Source organism: Ixodes scapularis, unplaced genomic scaffold, assembly GCF_016920785.2.
Source record: "Ixodes scapularis isolate PalLabHiFi unplaced genomic scaffold, ASM1692078v2 PGA_scaffold8__174_contigs__length_109621045, whole genome shotgun sequence".
Taxonomy (NCBI): domain Eukaryota; kingdom Metazoa; phylum Arthropoda; class Arachnida; order Ixodida; family Ixodidae; genus Ixodes; species Ixodes scapularis.
The window spans coordinates 47,754,544-47,776,816 of NW_024609883.1; the positions used below are offsets into that span (position 1 = coordinate 47,754,544).

The 22,273-nt window shown below is 44.6% G+C and overlaps 2 protein-coding genes across 2 annotated transcripts in view; both read left to right on the top strand.

Annotated features, from left to right (window-relative positions):
- Positions 1–22,273, top strand: part of LOC8034084 (venom metalloproteinase 3) — a 336,683-nt gene that overhangs the window by 68,179 nt on the left and 246,231 nt on the right. The window lies entirely within an intron of this gene.
- The window catches only part of LOC120837960, an 85,079-nt gene continuing 74,304 nt past the window's right edge, over positions 11,499–22,273 (top strand). Inside the window, exon 1 of the mRNA XM_040207624.3 lies at positions 11,499–12,917. Within this exon, the coding sequence (XP_040063558.3) occupies positions 11,507–12,917 (1,411 nt within the window). The 5' untranslated portion in view covers positions 11,499–11,506. The remainder of the gene's footprint in view (positions 12,918–22,273) is intronic.

A 22,273-nucleotide genomic window follows, 5' to 3' on the forward strand; every position in this document is an offset into this window, starting at 1 on the left:
ATTTTCGGTTTGCCAAGTTTAACACAGAATTAATCTTCGCTCTGGCTCTGTTATGCAGTCTTTGGTAAAATCGGCATTGCGCTCGTGCAGATGGTCACAAAAACTCTTGTAGCGTAGCACCAAATGTTCACAAAACGGCGCTCTTTGGCATAGTGACGCAGGAAGGTTCTACAGTTTCTTCTTCCTTGCCTTTGACTGCGGCGGACTCATCAACGGGGTGCGTTTTCTTTTTACGCTTAAACCAGGCACGTAGCCATGATTTTGTTTCGGGGGGGGGGGGGGGGGGGGGGGGGGGGGGGAGGGCGCCTATGACAAAATTATGTATGAGGGAAAGCGGGGAGAGGAGGAACCAGCAAAATGAAAGATATCGCGGGGGGGGGGGGGGGGGGGGAGGGGGAGGGGCGGGCGACATGCCACCCCGCCCTGGCTACGTGCCTGCTACAAACTCAGACTCTGAACTTTTTGGTCGCACCTCGTAATCAAACTTTAATTGAGCTACTGGACAATTTCGAAAGGACCAATAAATCTTCCCTGCTTTGGGCAGGAAAAACGGGTTCACTAATATGTTAACATTGGACACCATGCCGAACAAAAGGCAAACGACCACACAATGTGCGCTGCGATTCGCAGCGATATACCTGCTGCATTCTGGGAAGGCACGTTGAAGGAGATACGCCTTCAGAAAAATGCTATACAATGTTTACAATGCGTTCTTTGCTTTCAGTAGAATTGATGGAGGAGAGGTGTGCGGGGAATTGTGTTCTTTGGGGTAACGAATGCGCGAGATGTTGCATGTGCTGAAACAAAACGCAAATACACGTGTTTTCTTTTTTTTGTTGTTGTTTTGCTGGAACGGGGGATAGCCGTGACTGCGCCTGCGGTGAAAGGAGTGAAAGTACCTACGCGAGCTGTTCTGTAGAGGTGCTCCGCGCCTCTACACAACAGCTCGCGTACAAACTTTGGGCGGCGTCAGTAAGGAGGTGAGGGATCGTGTCCGCACAGAGCGATCATGTGGGTATTTCGCAAAGGCGGCTGCCGGAGGGGTAGTAGGTAGAACAGCGGCGGCCTACACGGGGGAAGGGAGGAGAGAGCGAGAGGGAGAGAGGCTTGCAGTGTGCGAGGAACGACGGGGAGAAGGATAGCAGTGCCTCTGCTCTAAAGTGTGGTTTTGCATTCGTTCATGAACATTTTGTTTTGTTTTTTTTGGCCGGGAAGGGGCACTAATACCTACGGCTGTAAAATATTTCGCGTGGCGTCGGCAAAGCGGCTTTGCCGTGAGGCGTGCTTGCTCTGCGGAAAAGAAGATCCGCATACTTCGCGCGAGGAAGATTTTCAACGCTTGCTCTGCCTTTCAATCTTAATTTCGATGCGTTCACGAGCTGCCCGTTAATAATTCGTTTGTTTTCTGTTTTATCTTCCCCTTGCTTCGCGCGAGGAAGATTTTCAACGCTTGCGCTGCCTTTCAATCTCAATTACGATGCGTTCACAAGCTGCCCGTTGGTCATTCGTTTTTTTTTTTTTTTTTCAGTCTAGTAAGTTAATACATTAGGTGTTGTTCATCCTTGCCACCGAGGTATGAGTGTTTGTAATTTTCTACCGCGTAATTAAATGAAATGCTGGCAGCGATATCACACGAGAGCGATAAAGCGCGTTGTCACTAGGATGTACAGATTATTAAAATTGTAAAATTACTATGGTGCTTGTCGCTATATGCGTGCGATACATATTTTAGTTATTAACTAAGAGATCGTGAATATTACTTTACAGTAATGCTTATCTTGTATCGTTCTCGTATATTGTTTTATCGTGTTCTCCGTATTTCCTCACAGGGACAATAACCAAAGCGGGGCTGCTGTATTAAAAAGAAAGAAAATAAAAATATAAAAACAAATATATTTATGCGTTAAAATATAAGGTGTGATATTTGCTGAACGAACACAGACATAAACATCGATAGTGCCGCCTTCTGTGTCTTCGTCTCTCCTTTGCGCATTTTATGCGCATTATGCACTAGGGACCGTAATGCCAATATTGGTGTCGTGCTAATACTTAGCTGCTTTTTTTTGCGAAGTACATGGTGTGCTCGAAGAAATAGTTGCAGTGTATTTTCACCGTAAAAATAAACGAACAAATAAACCTACGAACGCTCAGTTTCCGCTCAATTGTAGCGCTGGTGGTCCGAACCAACTGCTTCAGAAGTAAACGTTATTTTATTGAAACGTTAAAATATATATATATTTTTTTAAATTATCAATGGGAGAATGGAGGCCGAAAGATCCTACGAATACAGAAAAATGAATGGCGTCAATTACCGGGATTGCGTCCGGTTTTCTCATTGCAAGATTCGGAAAACCACTTATAAGTTTTGAATACAATAACCGTATTTTTTTTTTTTTTTTGTACCTTTGGAATCTGGTTTGGAGCTCTAGGGCTACACTTTCCTTTTATTACACTGAATTTATTGTTCCTTAAGGGGCCGAAGGCGTTAGGGAGGGGAGAGCAGGCGAAATAAATTACAATAACGAAATGCAAACTACAGGTTATGCCCAATCAACGAGACTAATATTATTAATGGTACTTCCAAAAGGTTACGAGTTCGTGATGGTGTTAACTGTCCCGGAAAGGTGATTCCTAGCACTCCTGTGATCTGCGGGGCACGAAAGATGAGAGAAGCGTTGTCGTCATCGGATTTGGGACGGCGACCTTGGACTGATGATCAAAACTAAAGGAAACACAAACAATGGTGATCAATCGGGCTCGAAGGATGCCAATCGATTCCCCGGCGACTAAGTGTTTCACAATCTTTAATTTGTTTTCGCGGTAAAAAAAAATCGAAATTGTTTTTGGAACTTCTATTTGGCGCGCCCAGCGTGCTGACGTCTTAACCTCAATACACAGAGGCCGCGCTGCAAAGCCATCGCGCGGTAGACGACCCTTTGAACGTGTATCGGCAACTCGCGCTGAAGAAAGGGTGCGTTCTGTAGCTGTCGCTGGTCTTCTGAACACTGAGTAGTTCGATGCGATTGGGATAAAGTCACCTAGCCACTATGTTGCCACTACCGAGCAATTCCTTTAAAAACGGAATCTAATTCAGCCGGTGACCCGAAGATGGCGCCACAGTTCCACGGCATGAAATTTGCGACGCTTCAATCTTTTGTAAGATGGAGGCATTGTACCCTAATAATGCAGTCACTGACGGCGTGGCGAACCTCGATCGTCTTATTACGGCTCCGCAGCCAATGAGAGTAAAGAGTTTTAGGCAACCGTCTTTGTCCATCCGTTACGGTACCATGGGCCGTGCGGTACGAACAGGGCATGTGCGAGCCTTCTGCGTTAGCGCATGCGCAGTTCGTACCGAAGGGCTCAGTATGCCGTATCGGATGTGCAAAAACGGTTCCCTAAAACTCTCTAGTGAGGTATTACACGAACGCCGAGCAACGAATCACATTAAAAAAGTGTGAAGATGATTAGCCCTGCGTTTCTGAAACTGTCGGCGACTATAGCATACCTGCTGCTCACAAGACATATTAGGCAGTCGTGACTAGACCGTGTGTTGAATATCGACTTTACAGAAAGAGGGCGAAATCAATACGTTCACAATGAGCATTAAACATATCCTTGACGTCTTCATCAAACTTTTTGGTTGCGTTGTTTTTGCTCTCAATAACGGAACTGATCGCGGAGTGAAACATGGAAAATGCCATGATCCTGTAAGTGATTTATTATAGTGGTATTTCTGCCAAATGGTTTTAGTCACGATTACTTTTAACCGGAATCTCGGGGATGACGTCAAAAAACGAGAAGTGCAACTAGGACGTCGGTAACGTTGGCTCTGCTACAGTTGCGGTTGCCCTCCATGCTCTGTGACTTCAACTCGAGATAACGAGTATAAATATTGGAACTATATATAAAGGGAAATAATTGTAGTATAAATTATGGGTACGTTATTTACAGCGCCTCGGCATATTCTACGTTGTGCTCTACGATAGTCACGTCCTTGTAACTATTTATCACAAAAAAAGAAAAAGAAAAACGCTACTCGTAAATTTAACGTTCCTACACGCTTACGAACAACCAACATTATTGTAGACGGGTTCATCCGAAGGTTAAAGACGGAACTTTCTGACTAACATCTGGTTCATACATTTGTGAAACGACAAAGACGACCAAAACACTGGAACAACCGTGACTTATGATTGCTTCGCAAAGTTACCTCTTGCATCGCTTGTCACGTTCTCTACTGTGAACAGTTGTGCCCGATTACTTTTTTGTTGCTGTCGCTTTGGTTGCTTTTAACGCAACCGACACAAATGTGCAAACCAGCCTTTGATCCAACAAAACAAATATTCAAGAGACCAGACAGATTGTGCTGCGATTTATCTGGTTTGTATTCGTGTTCTATTAACACGAATACATTAACGACGAGAGTCAGTGACGAGCGACGGAGATTTCTCACTGTCGCCCGTCGCGTCGCTCAATTTTTGGATTTCTAGAAAATGTCACTCACCGTCTTGGTCGCTTGTTTCCCGTCGCTTTCATGCGGTTCGCCTCGCCGCGCGACTGACCGAGCGACAGCGAAGCGGGTCGCCGTCGCTTGTCTCGTTGCTCGCCAAATCGCTTGCGCTGCGGTTTATACTTAATATTGAGGCGCCAATGGTTCAGTGCTCTGTCCATTGAAATAAGTTAAGTATATAAACCGCATGTAAGCGATTTGGCGAGCGATGAAACAAGCGACGGCGGCTTGCTTCGCTGTCGCTCAGTCAGTCGCACGACGAGGCAAGCCGTATGGAAGCGACGGGAGCAAGCGACCAAGACGGTGAGCGACGTTCTCTGGAAATCCAAAAGCCGAGCGACGTGACGGGCGACAGTGAGAAATCTTCGTCGCTGGCTCTCGTCGTTGTCGCTGTCGCTCGTCTCGTCGCTCGCTAAATCACTTACATGCGGTTCGGCTTTTACTTACGGAAATGATGTCTAAAGCGCGCACATGCTGCGAGAAGCACGACTGCGATAGCCTAGTGCGTCAGTTGAAATTTGCGTATGTTGCAATGGTGTCGACTGCCCATTATTAGCGACAAAAACGAAAGAATGTGATGAATTTGCGTGGTCTCTGAAGTCTAGGCTATCATCTTGTATCGTCGATCCATTCGCTGTCCGATTCCATTCCATAAGTAAGAAAATGCAAAAGCTATGTTGAAATGTAGATAACAAATGATTGAATGAAAGCCCGAAATATCGAAAAGATCCAAATAAAACACACGATTTCAACGCGGAACGTAAAAGAACCCGAAAACGAAGCTCCGGTGGTGGCCGGTGCAGCACACAACGAGGAGCAACGGCGAGAAACTGGAGGTCGGCTATGGCGGCCCGGAATGGATGGATGGATGGATGAATACGGCTGAGCTCTTTGGATCGGGCGGTAGCTTACGCCACCTAGCCATTTTGTTTTACCATTTAAGCTTAGAATATTTAAATGTGAAATCTATATTCACTCCGGAGTTCAAAGAAAGTGAGGCTATGAAACCCCCTTGCCATCAGTAAATAAGAAAATACCTAGTTTTCTTTCGATTTCTCCCACCATTCACTTAATCTTTGCTTGGTAATCTCTACAGTTTTAAAATCCACTCTCCCTTCGCTGTCTCTAAAACCCAATGACTTTACTGAATCTATGTTGTCTTCGGTAGGCATAGGGTGAAGCCCTTTACAGTAGAGTATCAAGTGCTCAGCCGTCTCGTCCTCCTTTCCACAAGCAGTGCACACTCTATCCATTTCCTGGTACTTCACTCTGTATGTTGTGGTTCGCAGAACACCCGTCCTCGCCTCAAACGGCAATGAGCTTCCCTAGAATTGTCATAAATGCTTTCTTTGGCAATAACTGTTTTGTTTAATCTATAGCTTTCCAGAGCCGTCTTTGTCTGCATTCCCTCTAGGCACCGATCTCTTTCTGTGGCCTTAACTTTCTTCTAAAACTGAGGCTTGCTTTTCCGTATCTTCGCTATAGCCCAAAAACTTTCGTCTTAATTTCCTAGAGCGCTGTCTCCACTTTGTGTCTACACTCCTCATGTATAAATGCCTGAAAACCTTTCGTGCCCATTGCTCCCCATCCAGCCGGAATGCTGATGATGATGATACTGCGGCTACTCCCTTTATAACGGGCGGGCTCGAATAATCGTGCCCAAGCCTGGGGTGAATTCGGCGCCCCCTGTGTTGTGTATGATGCCACCAATCCTCCAGTCGTCTTTTCGTCTGCTTGATGGTCTTCCAAAACGCTTCAGTAGTATTGGCTGTCTCGCTTGTTGACGAGAATCCCAACGCTGCCGCTAGAGGCGGGTCACCTTCGTGTAGTCGGTTCGCCTCTTCGGTGGCAGAAGGTCGGATTCCGCCACAACGGAGTATGATGTGCTCTGCGGTTTCGCTCTCATCCTCGCATACTCGGCATACAGTCGACTGCACACTATTGTCGAAGCGCTGTTTGTACACCAGTGTGCGCAGGGCTCCAGCACGAGCTTCGAACAATAGGCGGCTGCCCAAGCTGTTGTCGTACAGTCGCGTCTCTGCCGTGATTTGATTGTTTAACTCCGCATACATGGTAAGGGTTGACTTTGTCCGGGCAGCCTCCAGCCATTGCACATTCTCCTGCTCGCGGACCCTCTTCCGCACCACAGACTCCCATTCTTTCTCTGTGGTCGCCTACACCGGTTCTGTGAAGAAGCCGAACTTTTTCTCAAGCTGGTAGAAGCGCTTTCGCCAACGGCTCTGCAGAGAAGTCATATGTGCGTATATGAACAGCCTCTTGGCCCAGCGGCACCGGTCCATGAGCCGAAGCCGCGCGTCATAGGAAACCTCGCTTGTCGCCTCCCTCGCTTCGAAAGACGACCAGCCCAGGTCCCCCTGCACTGCCTCATTCGCCACCATGCCATGGCAGCCCAGCGCTTGGCGTCCCACTTCTCGTTGTCTGCGCTCCAAGGCGGTTCTTGTGTCACCTGGTACACACACCACTGCGTTGGCGAACGTCAAACCTGGCACCACCACCGCCTTCCACATTTCGCGGCTCACTATGAACGTATTACAGCTCCATAGGCTGCGCTTACGGAGGATGTTAGCTCCCCGTGTGGCGGATTGACGGAGGTGGACGTAATGCTCTTTCAGATAGTCTGCCTCGTTGGACAACTCAACGCCTAGGTACTTATACTTATTCAGTACCGGTAATACGTCAAGACCCAATCTGAGGCTATCGAGCTTTTCTTTCTCAGTGCCCGCGAATTGTATCACGGCGGACTTGGATGTGTTGTACTTGAGACCAAGCACGGCAGCCTCATCAGCGCATATGTCGAGAAGTTTCTGCATCGCCGTTGCACAGCCCGCCGTCAGCAAAATGTCGTCCTCGAAGGTCAGACCCGGTAGCATTAAGTTCACGGCCTCTCCATTTTCAACGTGCAGTAGCGAGAAGCCCAGTCCTGATTTTATCAACCGCTCCTCTAGTCGCGCGACATACAACATGTAGAGAAGCGGCGAGAGTGGGCATCCTTGGCGTAATCCACGTGTTACGACGATTTCTTCTGACCTGACCTCTCCCACTTGGGTTGTCACTGTGTTGCCTGTGTATAAGCGATTAATAAGCTCGGTCCACTGAGTCGGCATTTCGAGCTGCTCTAGCCTTGATAGAAGCTTGTCGTGTGGAACGCTGTCATAAGCCTTGGCGACGTCTAAGAAGGTGCATATTAGCCTTCTCTCCTCTTTTCGAGCCACTTCAATGTACTGTGTAAGGGTGTACACATTGTCCTCCAGTCGCCGGCCAGGGAGAGTCGACGAGGAAGAAGAGAACGAGAGCACCAAAGCAGTGAGCTGTATCGTTTCAATTATTTTTCAACCTCGAATATTCTTACACTAAATTCAATCTAGTGATCGAATTCAGTAAAGTGTAGTGATTCAAACGATACCTCACTATCATGTAATTTCAATAGAAAACATTAGAAAATCAACATACAGTTATGTGCGTATCGAACGACCATCTTTTTGAATCGGTGGGCTTCAATAGCAAGACCGTTCTAGACTTCATAAACAACTAAGTAGATGTATTTCTTCATTTTCATGCTTAAGGTTGGAACCAGGAGGGCTTAGCGATCCTAAAAATATCAAACAGTCATTGAAACTAACTCGAAAAAACTTAAATTTCAAGAAAATAACGACACTCAATATATCTAGAAGAAGCACCAACTAAACCGTTCTTCTTGAATTTCTTCGAAAATAGAACACAGTCAAACGAAATTTCTTCTTCTTCTAAAGTTCACGTGTGGTTAACACCGGCAAGATCGAGTCTTTTACGCAGAAATATTGACTATTCCGAAAAAAGAACAGAATTATGAATCCTAAAACAGGCGGAAGCAACGACGACCCGGAGACACCCCAAATCACACTTGACCACACCAACAACAAAGAAATATGCGACATCCACCTAAGCTTCATAAGATTAATCGAAGACGATAAAGCTAGGATTAACAAAGAAACTGGTTCACAACTGTTACAACTGCTTGCGAGACTAATGAGCATTAGCTCGCGTCAAGAAGCCGAAAACGCAGCTCTTCGAGCAGTGCTCGTAGAACGAGAGAAAAACACCACGTACGCGGACGTGCTGCGAGGGAACAGGAACGACCCCAACGGGTTGGGAGGGAGACCATCTGTGGATGCGTTACAAACGACACCACAACCTCCCGGCCCGGGGAGATCACCCGCGCAGATGGATCATGCAATGCTAATCTATCTGAGATCTCCAGCACTGAACGCGTCGAACAACATCAAAGTAATCTTGAAAAAATACTTTGAGCCGCACAGCCTGGGACTGGGTGAAGTTTCAGTGCGAGACATCAGAGAAGGAGTGGCAGTACTATCATCATCAGCTGAAGGACTGCAGAATCTCCAGGACGCGATCGAAATTCACCCAAGCACCAAAGATCTGTTCGTGCTTAAAAAACAGACAAAACGTCGACCACAATTCCGTGTCTCGGGCGTCGACCCTGACATTCTATCTGCGGAATTCTTCACAAAACTTCAAAGTCAAAACCCAGAGATTGAAATTGAACCTTCGGACTTCAGTCACCGGATTTCATTCAAAGAAAAATCGGGGAACAACACTCACATCTTTGAAGTGAGCGCCAAGGTCTACAAGAAACTAAAAGAAACAAACAAACTGCGCCTAGGCTGGACTTCCTGCTCCGTAACAGAGAACTTCTATGTCCCCAGGTGCGACAAATGCTGCACCTACGGACATACAAAAGCAAAATGTGCATCACAGATGATCTTCTGCTCCATCTGTGCGGGCAACCACCCAGCACAGGAGTGCAGAATAACAAACTATGAGGAGGGTAAATGCCGCGCATGTATCAACCGAAGGGTCAATGCCAACCACCCTTTTGGAGCGAGCGAATGCGGTACACACGCCTTCCACGTTTCACAACTCCGGTCTCGGACAGATTACCCAAAATAAGCAAACACAAAACTAATATTAACAAACAACATTACAATCGGAAAAAAAAGGAGTTAAGAAGGAACAACCCGAGTAAAGCCTATAAAGAGAAAACGCATCATACAAACAAAACAAAACATAAGTTGACCGATGATTAATAAATTAGAGATCTTACAAATCAACTTAGGGAGATCAAGGGCCGCAACTGTTAATCTGGTTAATATATACACTGAAAATAACGCTGAATTTATTTTAATTCAGGAACCATATGTTTTCAATAACCACATTACAAGTATTCCAAACTCAGAACCATTTTTTCACTGCCCCTTAGATCCCAAATGCGCCATTATAGTTAGAGACCGATCTTGTTCAATCTTTCCAAAAATACTTGAAAACGATCTAATAGTCTTGCAATGTACATACTCAAACAAAGCAGTAACAATAATAAATGTCTACATATCTCCTACAGCTTCATTTAATACATTCCTAACACGTCTTGAGTCAATCATAACAATAGACAAAAACGACATAATCATAGCCGGAGATTTTAATGCAAGACACACTAATTGGGGGGACAAAATAGATGATGACCGAGGGGAACAATTAAATAATTTTGTACTAACACATGATCTTATCATATTAAACGACCAACACTCTATTCCTACATTCTCTACCGTAAACGGAGAAAGTTGGATAGACCTTTCAATCATAACCCCTTCTCTAGCTCATAACGTAACACATTGGGAAGTATTAGAAACTGATAGTTTAAGTGATCATAACTTTATTGCCTTTCGATTCTTCAATCAAAAGCAAACCATGCAAAAAAGATTAACATTAAAAAGCTACTCAAAAATAGAATTACTTATAAAACACGATGATTGGTTTAAGACCTGGGTACCTAAACACTACTCACCAGAATGGATAGATCACATATTAGATATACTATACAAAAAATTCTTAATTTGGATAAAAAAGTGTGAACGAAACGTTCGATCCGGAAATCGCACGGTCCCTTGGTGGTCAGTTGATCTACAGATCATGAGATCTAAATCTAATGCACTAAGAAGAAGGTACCAAAGATCATATAACACAGATATTAGATCACTGCAAAAACGAATTTATTACGACTACAGAGCTACATACAAGGAAGCCATCCTTCATGCTAAAATTTCAGCTTGGCAGGAATCATGTTCCGCTACCACAAAAAAGTCTCTCTTCGGAATCCCATATAAACTTGCATTTAATAAGAGGAGGTCACCCCTAATTCTTCCACCGATATTGAGAGCAGATAATACTTTAACTTCTTCATTTAATGAATCAGTTCAATATATTTTAGATACGGTGTTCCCAACGGACGACATTACAAAAGACTCACCATATATAACTAGCTTACGACAATACTTATGCACTCCCTCATTCTCTCCACCAGATGTTGAACTAACATTTCAAGAAATATCAAACATAATAACTAAACTACGACTTAAAACCGCCCCCGGATTAGACAAAATCAATGTTACTTTTCTTAAATATTTTTGGCATAACCATCCCGAATTTTTCCTCGCTCTATTCAACTCCTGTCTAACATCTGGATATTTTCCAAAGGAGTGGAAGAAAGGGAAAATACTACTGCTAAATAAAAAAGATGACGACAAAGCAAAACCCAACGCCTATCGCCCAATTTGCCTAAATTCCATACTCGGAAAAGTTTTAGAACGTGCACTCTATAGCAGATTATATTTCTTCCTTAACTCAAAAAAACTATTACACCCACGACAATTCGGGTTCACACATCTTAAATCATCTACACAAGCTCTGTTCACACTTACTACACATCTACAAAAACTAAAAAATAAATCAACAGCGGTAGCTATGGTATCCCTAGACTTTACAGGAGCATTTAACACACTATGTTATCCGGTAGTTTTGGCCTATTTAAAACACCATTCTTGCCCAAGTAATCTATACAATCTGCTATATTCATTCTTCCACGATAGAACCGTCACATATATCACTCCAGAAAAACAAGAAATAAACAAATCAATTAATATGGGATGCCCCCAGGGCTCTCCACTAAGCCCCTTACTATGGAATATGTTACTATCAGGATTACTAGAAAGAACCTTTCCGAATCACATATATCTACAAGCGTTTGCAGATGACATCGTAGTTGTCATAGAAGGGAACTCAAGAAGAGAATTAGAAGAAAGAACTATCGAAATACTGCAAGAAATAGGACAGTGGACATCCGAACGTAAACTATATTTGAACTACTCGAAATGTAAATGTCTAATAATAACTAGAGGAGAACTATATAAAAAAAGACCCCCAATAATAAAATTTCACGATCATAAGTTAGAAATAGTGAAACAACTTAAAATTTTAGGAGTCATTTATGACTCACATTTAACCTTCTTACCACACCTTCAATATATAAAACAGAAAGTTCAAATCCATACAGCCAACATCTCAAAAATATACTCGACAAATTGGGGTATCACATCAAGCCAACTACGGGAAATATACTTACGAAGCATAGAAAGATATATAGTGTATGGATCACCCGCGTGGTGGAGACCATCAGGAAATTCACATATGTTAAGACAACTGCAATCCATACAAAGGTTACCATTACTTAAAATAGCAAGAGCGTTCCGCACAGTTTCTAACCTAAGCCTGCCTATACTATGTAATATCATCCCAATCAACATTACTCTTGACGTAGAATCATTTATGTTTAATGTCTTCCAACTTAAGATACCCGCCCAATTCGATAGCTTTAGTATCTCCCCCACAGAGGTATCGTATCCTATAGATCTTTGGAAAACTCATCCAACAAAGAGATTCAATATATCATTCCAAAGAATCAATTCTATTACTGTATCTCAAATAACCAACGTCATATCACTCTATACAGATGGTTCAGTGTACTTAGATCAGGTGGGAGCAGCATTCGTTATTCTGAAAAACAATGGAAGAATTATAAAAATAGGAAAATATCGCTTACCAAAACACAGTACAATATTCGATGCAGAGGCTATTGCCATATTAAAAGCCCTTGATTATATTCTTACAACAAGAGATGGACTACATTGTAACATATACACCGACAGCCTATCAGTCCTACAAGCATTGGCAAATCCAAACAATGCAATTCCTTTAATTAACGAAATAAAACATATAATCCAATCAGTCAACAGATTTAATACAACGGCTTTTTTTCACGTCAAAAGCCATACTAATATTTTAGGGAACGATCTAGCCGACCAATTTGCAAACTCGGCACGTTATCATGGCCAATACATACACCTACCAAAATCAAAACAAAATATAAAACATACAATAATGGAATTAGCACGTAGGAGATGGGATCACTCTTGGCAAAACGATGGCAAAAACACAGAATTATTTAAATGGATACCATCAACCAATCATATACCCATTAGCTTCCCTCCTTCTAGTAACATCACACAAATTATTACTGCACACGGCAGATTTCCTTTTTATTTCTATAGATTTAATATACACAGCCACACTACTTGTCCCTGTGGACAAACTTGTACTAGTATGGATCATTACTTTACTGCATGCCATCTAACAAAACCATTTATTCAAAAACTTTCAATATCGCACATAAACTTGAATGTTCGTCAAAAGCTACTGAACTCTAAAACTCATATAAATACTCTGGAGGCGTTAGTTAAACATATTTCAGACAACATTCCATAGTATATAAATAAATAAATATATATATATATATATATATATATATATATATATATATATATGTGTGTATATGTATACATATGTGAATGTATAAGTATGTGTGTTTATATGTGCGCGTGAGTGTATGTATATGTAGGTATGTATGTGTGTATGTATATGTATTTATGATTATATGTATTTGTAACAAACTTGAGAATGGAAGATATCAATCTCAAGTGAAAAACAAAAACTACTGTAAAAAACATTTCTTACAGACTAACTTTTAACCCAAACAAGAACGGAATCCAAGAAAAAGACAACCAAAAGTCATCTTTAAACCCTGAACTGCTAATATGCACACTGTCGATGGCCTTGGAAGACCCAAAAGTGGTGGATAGGGGGGTTTGGACCAGTTCCATTCTCCGGGCTTCCTTAGCTTCTTAGAAAAAAAAAAAAAAACGCCATCTCCATGAGAAGGCTCCATCTTTGGTTAGGAGAGCCGTGGACTAGTTCCTGGTTCGGAGCTTCTCCTTAGCTTTCCATCCTGAACCAACACCACAATCAATGGCAATTGGAAGGCCCACAACATGATCAGGGGGAGTGAGCCAGTTTCCTTCCCTAGGATTCCACTAACCACCCGCGACAAACAGCCATCCACAGAGAAGACCCCAAACAACAGGTTACGAGGACCTAAGACTAGTTCCAGGTTCTGGGCTTCTCAGCAAGAGTAACGAGAGTATCTACAATAAAACTTGAACGAAAAGTCATCTACTCTCAGAGGAACAGTGTTCAGGAACGGACAACCAAGACAGACAGTGGAAAAGAAAAGAGGTTGATCTCTTATTGCACCCCTCAAGACCGACCACCAACAACAAACAACGTACGAAAAGAAAAGTAATACTGACGAAAACGACTAAATATTTAGTGTCTGTTTCAAGGCATAACCTCATCCCTTCCAATCTCAAAAAAAAAAGATTAATAGCAATACATGATAAGAATACAGGATGCAAACATGAAGTTTTATAAATGTGATCCTTCTCCTTCGGGGGAAAATGTAAATATGTAAATAGGTAAATACTAGGGTATGTATAGCTATAATAATAATCTCTTGCTGTAAAATATAATCATTAAGAAAATCAAAAACAACGAAAAATTACAATGCTCTCTGCTCCCTCCTCCCCCCCCCCCCCTCAAAAAATAATTAAGGCGACAGACAAATAAGAAATAAAATGAAAACATACATGAGAACGCCAAGATACGTAGAAATACATAACTAATTTTAAAATAAAATCATTAAAAGAGAATAAAATTTTAACATTGTTTCCAATCCATTTTCTTATATATTCCAGTACGAAAATTTTAAAGAAGACAACTTCCTCGTCGTCAAGAACACAGAAGACAAGAGGCAGGACCAAGCGGAACAACAGTTAATAACTTAATACCAAAGGAAAAAAAACGAAACACAAATACTCACAATTGCTCGCAAGATTCTCCAAGTTCGTTCCAATGCCAATGTTCAGCTGTCTCCCTGTTTTTCTTTTTAATTGGCTTTAAGGACTAAAGAAACGTTCGGTCAATTACGGCCCTCATTTTTTATATTATATTGGATCAAACCTGTTATACCGTCAGGTGGTGCAGGTCGAGAGGAACAGTTTATTTCCTTTTTTTTATCTCTCACTTAGAAGTTGAGTAATTGAGTCGCCGGCCACGACGAAACCCTCCTTGGAGCTCGGTGAGAATACCCTTTTTCTCCACCCATGTTGTAATGCGCTCTTTCAGGATGCTTGCGAAAACCCTGTACACAATGCTGGTGACTGTAAGGGGCCTGTAGTTCCGAAGGTAGCGCCGATCTCCTCCTTTCTTCGGCACAAGCACAACCCTACCTCGCCTCCAGTCTCTAGGTACAGGCTGTCTTCCGATGAGAATGTCCGTGAAGATCTCAGCCAGGTGTTCTCTCGAATCCTTTTGTAGTGTTTTGAGGACGCATGCTTGTATCTCGTCTAAGCCTGGAGCCGTGCTGCTTTTGACGTGGGCCAGAGCACGTACATTTGAAACCAGGCCAATCTTCTCGTCGGAACTCGCGAGAGTACATTCCGTGCTGTTCTCTGTGGTGATTGCTTGGACCAGCGCCGTTTCCTGTGGTGCGAACACTTCTATCAAATGCTCTGTGAGACACTGGTCAAGCGCGTCCACCTCCAATCCCGTGCGCTCGTCTATGATTACTGGAGTTTGATCCATGCCGTCCAGGGTACCCAGGTATTTCCAAAACTTTTTGGGCGCATCTTTCCCACTTGACCGTATTTCCCTAATTTTATCTAGGTCTGCAGCAGCCAGCTTCTGTTGTACCAGTTGTTTGGTGGCGTTCTTTTGTTCCTGGTACATTTTCCACTTTTCTGCGATCTCGTGGCTGGACCTCGTGTGGAGTGCGAAACGGTGCTGCCGATTCACCTCTTTTCGCAATTGGATTGCAGCTTGGACCTCTCCATCCCACCATCGCTTCCGTCGCCTTTGGCCACCATGACTCCTTGTTCAAAGCTGTCTTATCAGTTGTTTTAGTGTATCTGCGTATTCCACGTACCCTGATACGTTCTTCCTCTGGTCGCTATTCTCAAACATTTCAACTACATTAGCCGCAGCTGCGTGGGAAAGACACGGCCGACTTGTGTCATGCCGCTTGTTTCTCTCTTTATTCCACACTCATTTAGACAGCTGAAGAGTAATTCTATTGTGATCACTGCCTACACTATTCTCCCCCGCTTCGTCAATTTGGACGCGTAACAGGTATCGCCCCAAATGATGTGAGATCAGGGCATAGTCAACGCAAGATTTGCTGTCGCGTGCATTCCATGTATATTGACCTTCACAATTGGAGCGTAGGTTGATTACTTCTAAGTCTAGCTCTTCCGCTATTTTCCGTAGCATGCGCCCCTTGTCGTCCTCCCGTCCATCCAACTCGTGTATATGTCCATTAAAGTCTCCCATGATTAGCAGATTTTTTCCGGTTGCCATTGTTCGTGCGTCGTTAGCTATACACTCCATATAGACGGTTCTCCTCACGACGCGCGCTTCCCACCGAGAGGTACAGAATACGCACTGCCACAGGAAAACCTAAAAGTTCCCCAGTTAACCACAAATGTTCCTTGCACCCCTGGAGCTCTCTTTTCCAGTCTGACCCACTGCGCCAAAAGGCCCCCACTCCGCCTCCACGTCGCTGTCCTACACGATTGCATCCTGCCCAGCGCCTATGGCTGAGTTTACATGGATGCGATCGTAGCGAATCGAATCGAGATTAACCGCCTATGATTGGGTAGACGAGGAAGGGAAAGGAGGATCGCGGGCGCGTGACTGGTCACATCTCGATTCGATGCGCCATGGTCGCATCCATGGAAACGTAGCCAATCGGGGTGTGCAGGGGGCTCCTCAAAATCTCTCATATGAGTTTCCGCCACTCCGAACAGTAACATATTTGCAGCCTCCATTTCTTGGAAGAGTTCTTGCCACTCCTGCTCTCTACGCGCTCCTTGTAGATTTAAGAACCCCGCTGCGACCGTTGCCTGCCGTCGGCACATTCGTTTTCTTCTTCTACCTCCACACTTGCGCCGGTTATTGTTGAAGGAACGTGCTGCGGCGCTGTCTGCCTGGAGCACCTTTAGTGCACCCATCCCCGCTCGAGCTCCATATGATGCTCTCTGTCTCTTTGTGGCGTCGTATTGTGAAAATAACGTGGGCGCGGCAGGAGTGGTGGGAGCAATGGAGCCACAAGTCTCACAGGCATTCCCTGTGGAAGGGGCATTGTAGATGACACTGCCATACCCGGGCCATATTCTTGGCGCTCCACCGTGTGTATCTGTGTGTTGCCGATTGGTTCCACGGCGATGGGGGACCCATAAAGCTCGTGAGTGAGGTGGACAGTTGGGGCTTGGATTCTCCGATAGTTGTTGGGAAACACTGGGTCGCTCAGGTAGTGAGTCTGTCGATGCGGGTCTATTTCTTCTGCAGCATAGTATAGATCTTGTTTGGGGGGGGGGGGGGGGGGGGGGGGGTAGGGGGACACTGTGTGCTTGAACAACACGAAGTGTACGTGTCTTTTTGTGGTCCGCTTGGTTTTTCCTCGCCCCTTACCATCTGTACTGTACCTTGGGGCCCATCTGTGCGGCCGCTGTTTTGATATCTTCTGTTTCGGTTGCCTAAAAAACGACTCGCTACCGCCCGGAGGGCGGTAGCGAGCGCGCGGAGGGCGCGTCGACTGGTGGCAGCTCGAGTAACTGACTCCCTGAAAGCGTCTATAATTTTAGTTCATATGTATCCTTTTTCTTGTTTTTTTTTTATTATTGTGCTGTTTTTGTTTATTATCCCCGTTGCTGCCACCAACTCTTCCGGCTGGTCTGGCGTACGATCACCTTACTTATTTTAGTATGCTAGTAACCTCCAAATCTACCTTAATTTCACATTATAAAATGTACTTTTGCTTTATAAAAGATCACAGCTGGCACACTTTTAATGCAATCATGTTTTGCGAAAAGTTCACATTTCTTACTGCGGTATTGTGCTTGCCTGTTTTTTGTACGAACGGAAATGTCGAGCAACGAAGCACCGGAAAGGGTGCCTGGGTGGAAGCCATTCAAAATTGTCTTAGTGACGTTCCTTTCGCGCCACGCACCACACTTTTGTTACATAAGGGTTGTGACTTATATATTTCACTTCGAATAATTAGCCCATATTTTGTGGAGGTTGAATTGGCAACAATACCACGCGCAGGCCGCTTATTGGTTTGACACCAGCAGATGAACCGCGCTCGCTCAAGCTGCAATTCATTAATTGTTTGCTGCTTTACGGAATTCGCTCGGCTTTTCTTTAGCCTTTAAATGAAGGGTATACTATAGATGACAACGAAGTCTCTTCCGACGGTTTGCTAGTTAATGCGGGCATCTCTCCCGGTGGTTAAAATAGTCGCAAGTAGAAGTTCGAGGTCACGCGACCCGCTCCGAGGGAGAGAGTGCCTAACTTTTCAGTCGGTTACGTCCAGCAGACGCAAGCTTTCCCTGTCATTTTTTCTTTAAATTATTGCTTAACGGCTCCCGAAAAATAACTTTACACGCCGCTCCTAAAGTGCACGAATTCGATTGATTTCAATTCCGCTCTTTCTTGGCGTCTTTCTACGCACGCTAAATTACGTCTCGAACAATCGAAGCAAACATGAACTTAAGGCTGGTTCAGACACTTGCCACTGCTTACTACGGCGTGCCTTAAAACCTCTTACAATACTTTATGACGAGAAAACACACTGGCGCCACATATCAGGCAGCCGTGGAACATTTGGCATTATTTGCTCTTTTTCGCGCGTCATTCTTTCTTTCTTGTTTTGAAAAACTTCTGGCCACATTATAAACGATAATTTCTCATAGATACCACGTACCTCCAATCTCCCGAGTACCGCAAAACTTTCGCTCTAGAGAAATCCCGTTCTAGGGTGACCTCAAAGATGGCGCAAGCGTGGCAGTGTGTTCTCTAAAGAGCCCGTGCTACAGATAGTGTCCAACTTCTCGATCAGGGTCACGTGGTCTATGGGCCGTGTTTTAAATATGAGCTGCGAGGAGGTGGCAAACGCGTTGACCGTCTGCAGACGCTTCCGCCTTTCCGCCGGCTTCTCTTCTCTCCACGCAACAACGTAGCGCATATGCACAATTGCGATCAATCTCCACAGCAGCCGCCCGCCGTTAAACTGCAAACGCTCCCCGCGGTGTGAGTTGGACCCTCTCTAAAATCTAGATTATCTGTGTCTTATGGCCTTAAATGATCACAAGAACTCGGTTGTAAGCAAACGCGAGTTTGTGAAAGGACCTTGACGGCAGCGATTTGCCCGGAACCCCAGTTATTTTTAGTTTCCTGTCCCCAGAGAACAGCGTTGTACAGGTTCCTCCAAAACAGGAACGAAAGCTCGATCCTCGTTTCTTCTCAATCTAGGGCCCAGTTCCAGTTACAAGTTCTAATGGTTCGAAAGGAACGCGTTCCCGTTACCTTTCTAAGATGGTAAGGTGTGGTTACATTAATGGTACATTTTCATACTTTAAATATTGTTCGGGATTTTACCTAGATAAAATAAAACGAGGGAATGACAATTATCCCATGGAACAATTCGTGCCGAGACGTCACGGTCACATTCGGTCAAGTTCTTTGCTTTCGATTTTCTCGCAAACACCACCCCCTCTCTCGAAGTCGAGGGTTGAAGTAGTCGATAATAAAGAGCCCAAGAGCGTAAGCAATACCTGTCGAATTGGAGGTGGTTAGGTAAGAAGAAATGAAGCAACGCCGTTCCCTCGAAGAAGTGGCAAGACCCTGTTCCAGTTCCATATATGGAAGGTGGATCGGCGGCTTTCCTCCATTCCTCCTGAAAGGAACGCGTTTCGGGAGCGTCCTTCCTCGGAAAGCCGTTCCATACAATACCGCCGCAGAGCCGGCCACATAACGTCAAAATCTCGCGCTTTTTTCAACCGCCGCGAGAGACACTCGCATTCACCAGCAAACTGGCCCAGGAGACCTCATAATGGCGGCCTATGTTTCGCTAAGATTTAGTTTTTCTTAGCGGAGCTTCGGCCGCCACTCATAAAGGGTTACTTCAACGAAATTTGAAATATACCCGTTGTGTTCAAAAATCCACAATATATGTAAATGACAATCGCACGTTTGTATTTTGAGCCTCATGGCTGTATTTTTAGTTATAAACAGCCTATTCTGGCAAGCGCCCGGAGAACAGCCAGCGGAGACCACATGACATCCAACGCAATCATGACGTAGTTAGTCTCGGGACGAGCAAAGCTACGGGGAGGCTGACGTCGAGAGGATGGTACCGAAGCGGCTGCTTTTGTACGAATTTTTGGTGACGGGTTAATCTTCTATAATCTTGTAGAGGGAAAGAGCGAATTCTGGGTCACACAAAAGGGATTCTCGGGAAAAGGGGAGTTCCTCCTTCCCCTCTTCTCTCGTCGTGGCCGGAGGCGAGACAACCTCCGTCATTAGCTGTCAAGGTTCCTAGACGGGCATTACAAACGAGGCGTTAGCGACATCCACCAGGGGCTCTTTGCTAATCGTTTAATTCGTTTTAAAATTCCTTTTCCGACTTTTTTTTAACAATGTATTGGTGTGTTCGATGTGATACTGCTCTTTTAAACACATATAGACAAAAAATGAGCGTCAAAATTCCGTTGTAGTATCCCTTTAAAGGGATACTACAACGAATTGTCGGCGCTTATTTCTTTGTCTATTGGTGTTCAATGCAGCATTATCACATCAGGCACACCGATCTTTTGTTGAAAAAGACACGAAAAGGAATTTTAAAACAAATTTAACGACTATCAAAGAGCACCTGGTGGATATCGCTATTACTTCGTTTGTAATGCCCGTCTAGGAACCTTGACGGGTAGTGACGGTTACTGTCTCGCCTCCGGCCACGACGAGAACAGAGCTGAAGGAGGAACTCCCCTCTCCCCGAGACTCTATTTTGTGTGTATCCCAGAAGTCGCTATTGTCCCTCTACAATATCATAGAAGATTATCTTGGTTTTAAAAGCGCACAAGAGACGAGGACAGAGTAAGAAACACAAACGACAGACAAGCGCTCTGTCCTCGTGTTTTGTGCGCTTTTAAAACCAAGATGAATAACTACCAACTAGCCCAATTTTCCACCCTACTGCATAGAAGATTAACCCGTCACTCAAAATTCGTACAAAGACAGCTTTGGGGTTACTTGTGATGGCCCGATCGCAGGTGTGCTTCGGCTGCTTTCAGCGGATGCTACGAAACATCGGTGCCTATAAGCAAGGCCGTGTGAATGTCACGTGATCTTGGAGACGGGGCACAACGTTGCGCGGAAAGCCTATCACGGGCTACGTCCATGGAGCGGGATTGGCTGGGATAGCTCGCAGGCGTCCGCTGCGTCCGGACGTAAGGTCCCGAGACAAATTACGTCACGATTGCGGCGGATGTGACGTTCTCTCCGCTGGCTGCTCTCCGAGCATTTGCCAGAGTAGGCCGTTTATAACGAAAAATACAGCCATCAGGCTCAAAAGACTAATGTGCGATTGTCATTTGCGGAAGTTTGTGGATCTGATTCAGTATATTTGTGAACACGACGGGTATATTTCAAATTTCGTTGAAGTATCCCATTAAGTCCGATTCACATGGTACCATTTTACTTGCTATTTCGTAAGTGCGTCGGTGAGCACCGCAGCTTCCACCACTCTTTTATAGCCGTACGAGCGACGTCGCAACTGCGAAATCGCAAGTAAAATCGCACCATGTGAGTCTGGCTTTAGGTCTCACAGGTGACCACTTTTTCATTTGCACCCTCATGGCAGCTTGTACCCCCCATGTGTTTTGTTCGGCGTAGACACTGACAGCGACGCAGGGTATGGAATATAATGTTCACGCATTTTGCTTCGTGATCGGTTCTTCGGTGTTCTTATCGGCTGATGCTGTAGTCTTGTTGGTTACGGAGCGATAATGAGATGCTAGAAGCTTACGCCACACTCCGCGTTTCTTAAATGGGTCCTTTCCGCCATTGTGAAATCACGCATAGATTATGCGCAGCCGCCATTAGTTGGTCTCATGGCTTCCGGTGTGAAGCACGTGATTGGTTCTGAATTCGCGCCGAGCACTGGCGCAGCACTCGCCTGTGATGCGTTTCTGATCCGAGTGCAATCCGAATGATGACGAAGCGCTTGTGTCCAATCCGTGCTCGCAGTGCGTAACCAACTGATGGCGTCCGTGCATAATCTATGCAATATTTCGAAATTTCGTGAAGGGTCGATTGTCAGTGATAATATACTATAAATGATATGTAGCTCATTGGCATAGGGGATTTAAAATAAGTTCACTTCGTAACAACGTGAGTCTAAAACCACGGTCGCCCTGCTAATTCATCCTAAAAAAGAAATTCTGCGTTTACGCTTGCTTCTTTCTTGTCTTACGGCCCGGTCACATTGGTCGTATAGAAACCGTCTGCACACAGGCAGCACGCCGACACTGGGCCAGCGTCGGGGGAATGTTGCTCACAATATCGGCCCAGTTTAATGTTTGTGCCACTGCCCAATATTGGTCCAATATCGGTTAGCAT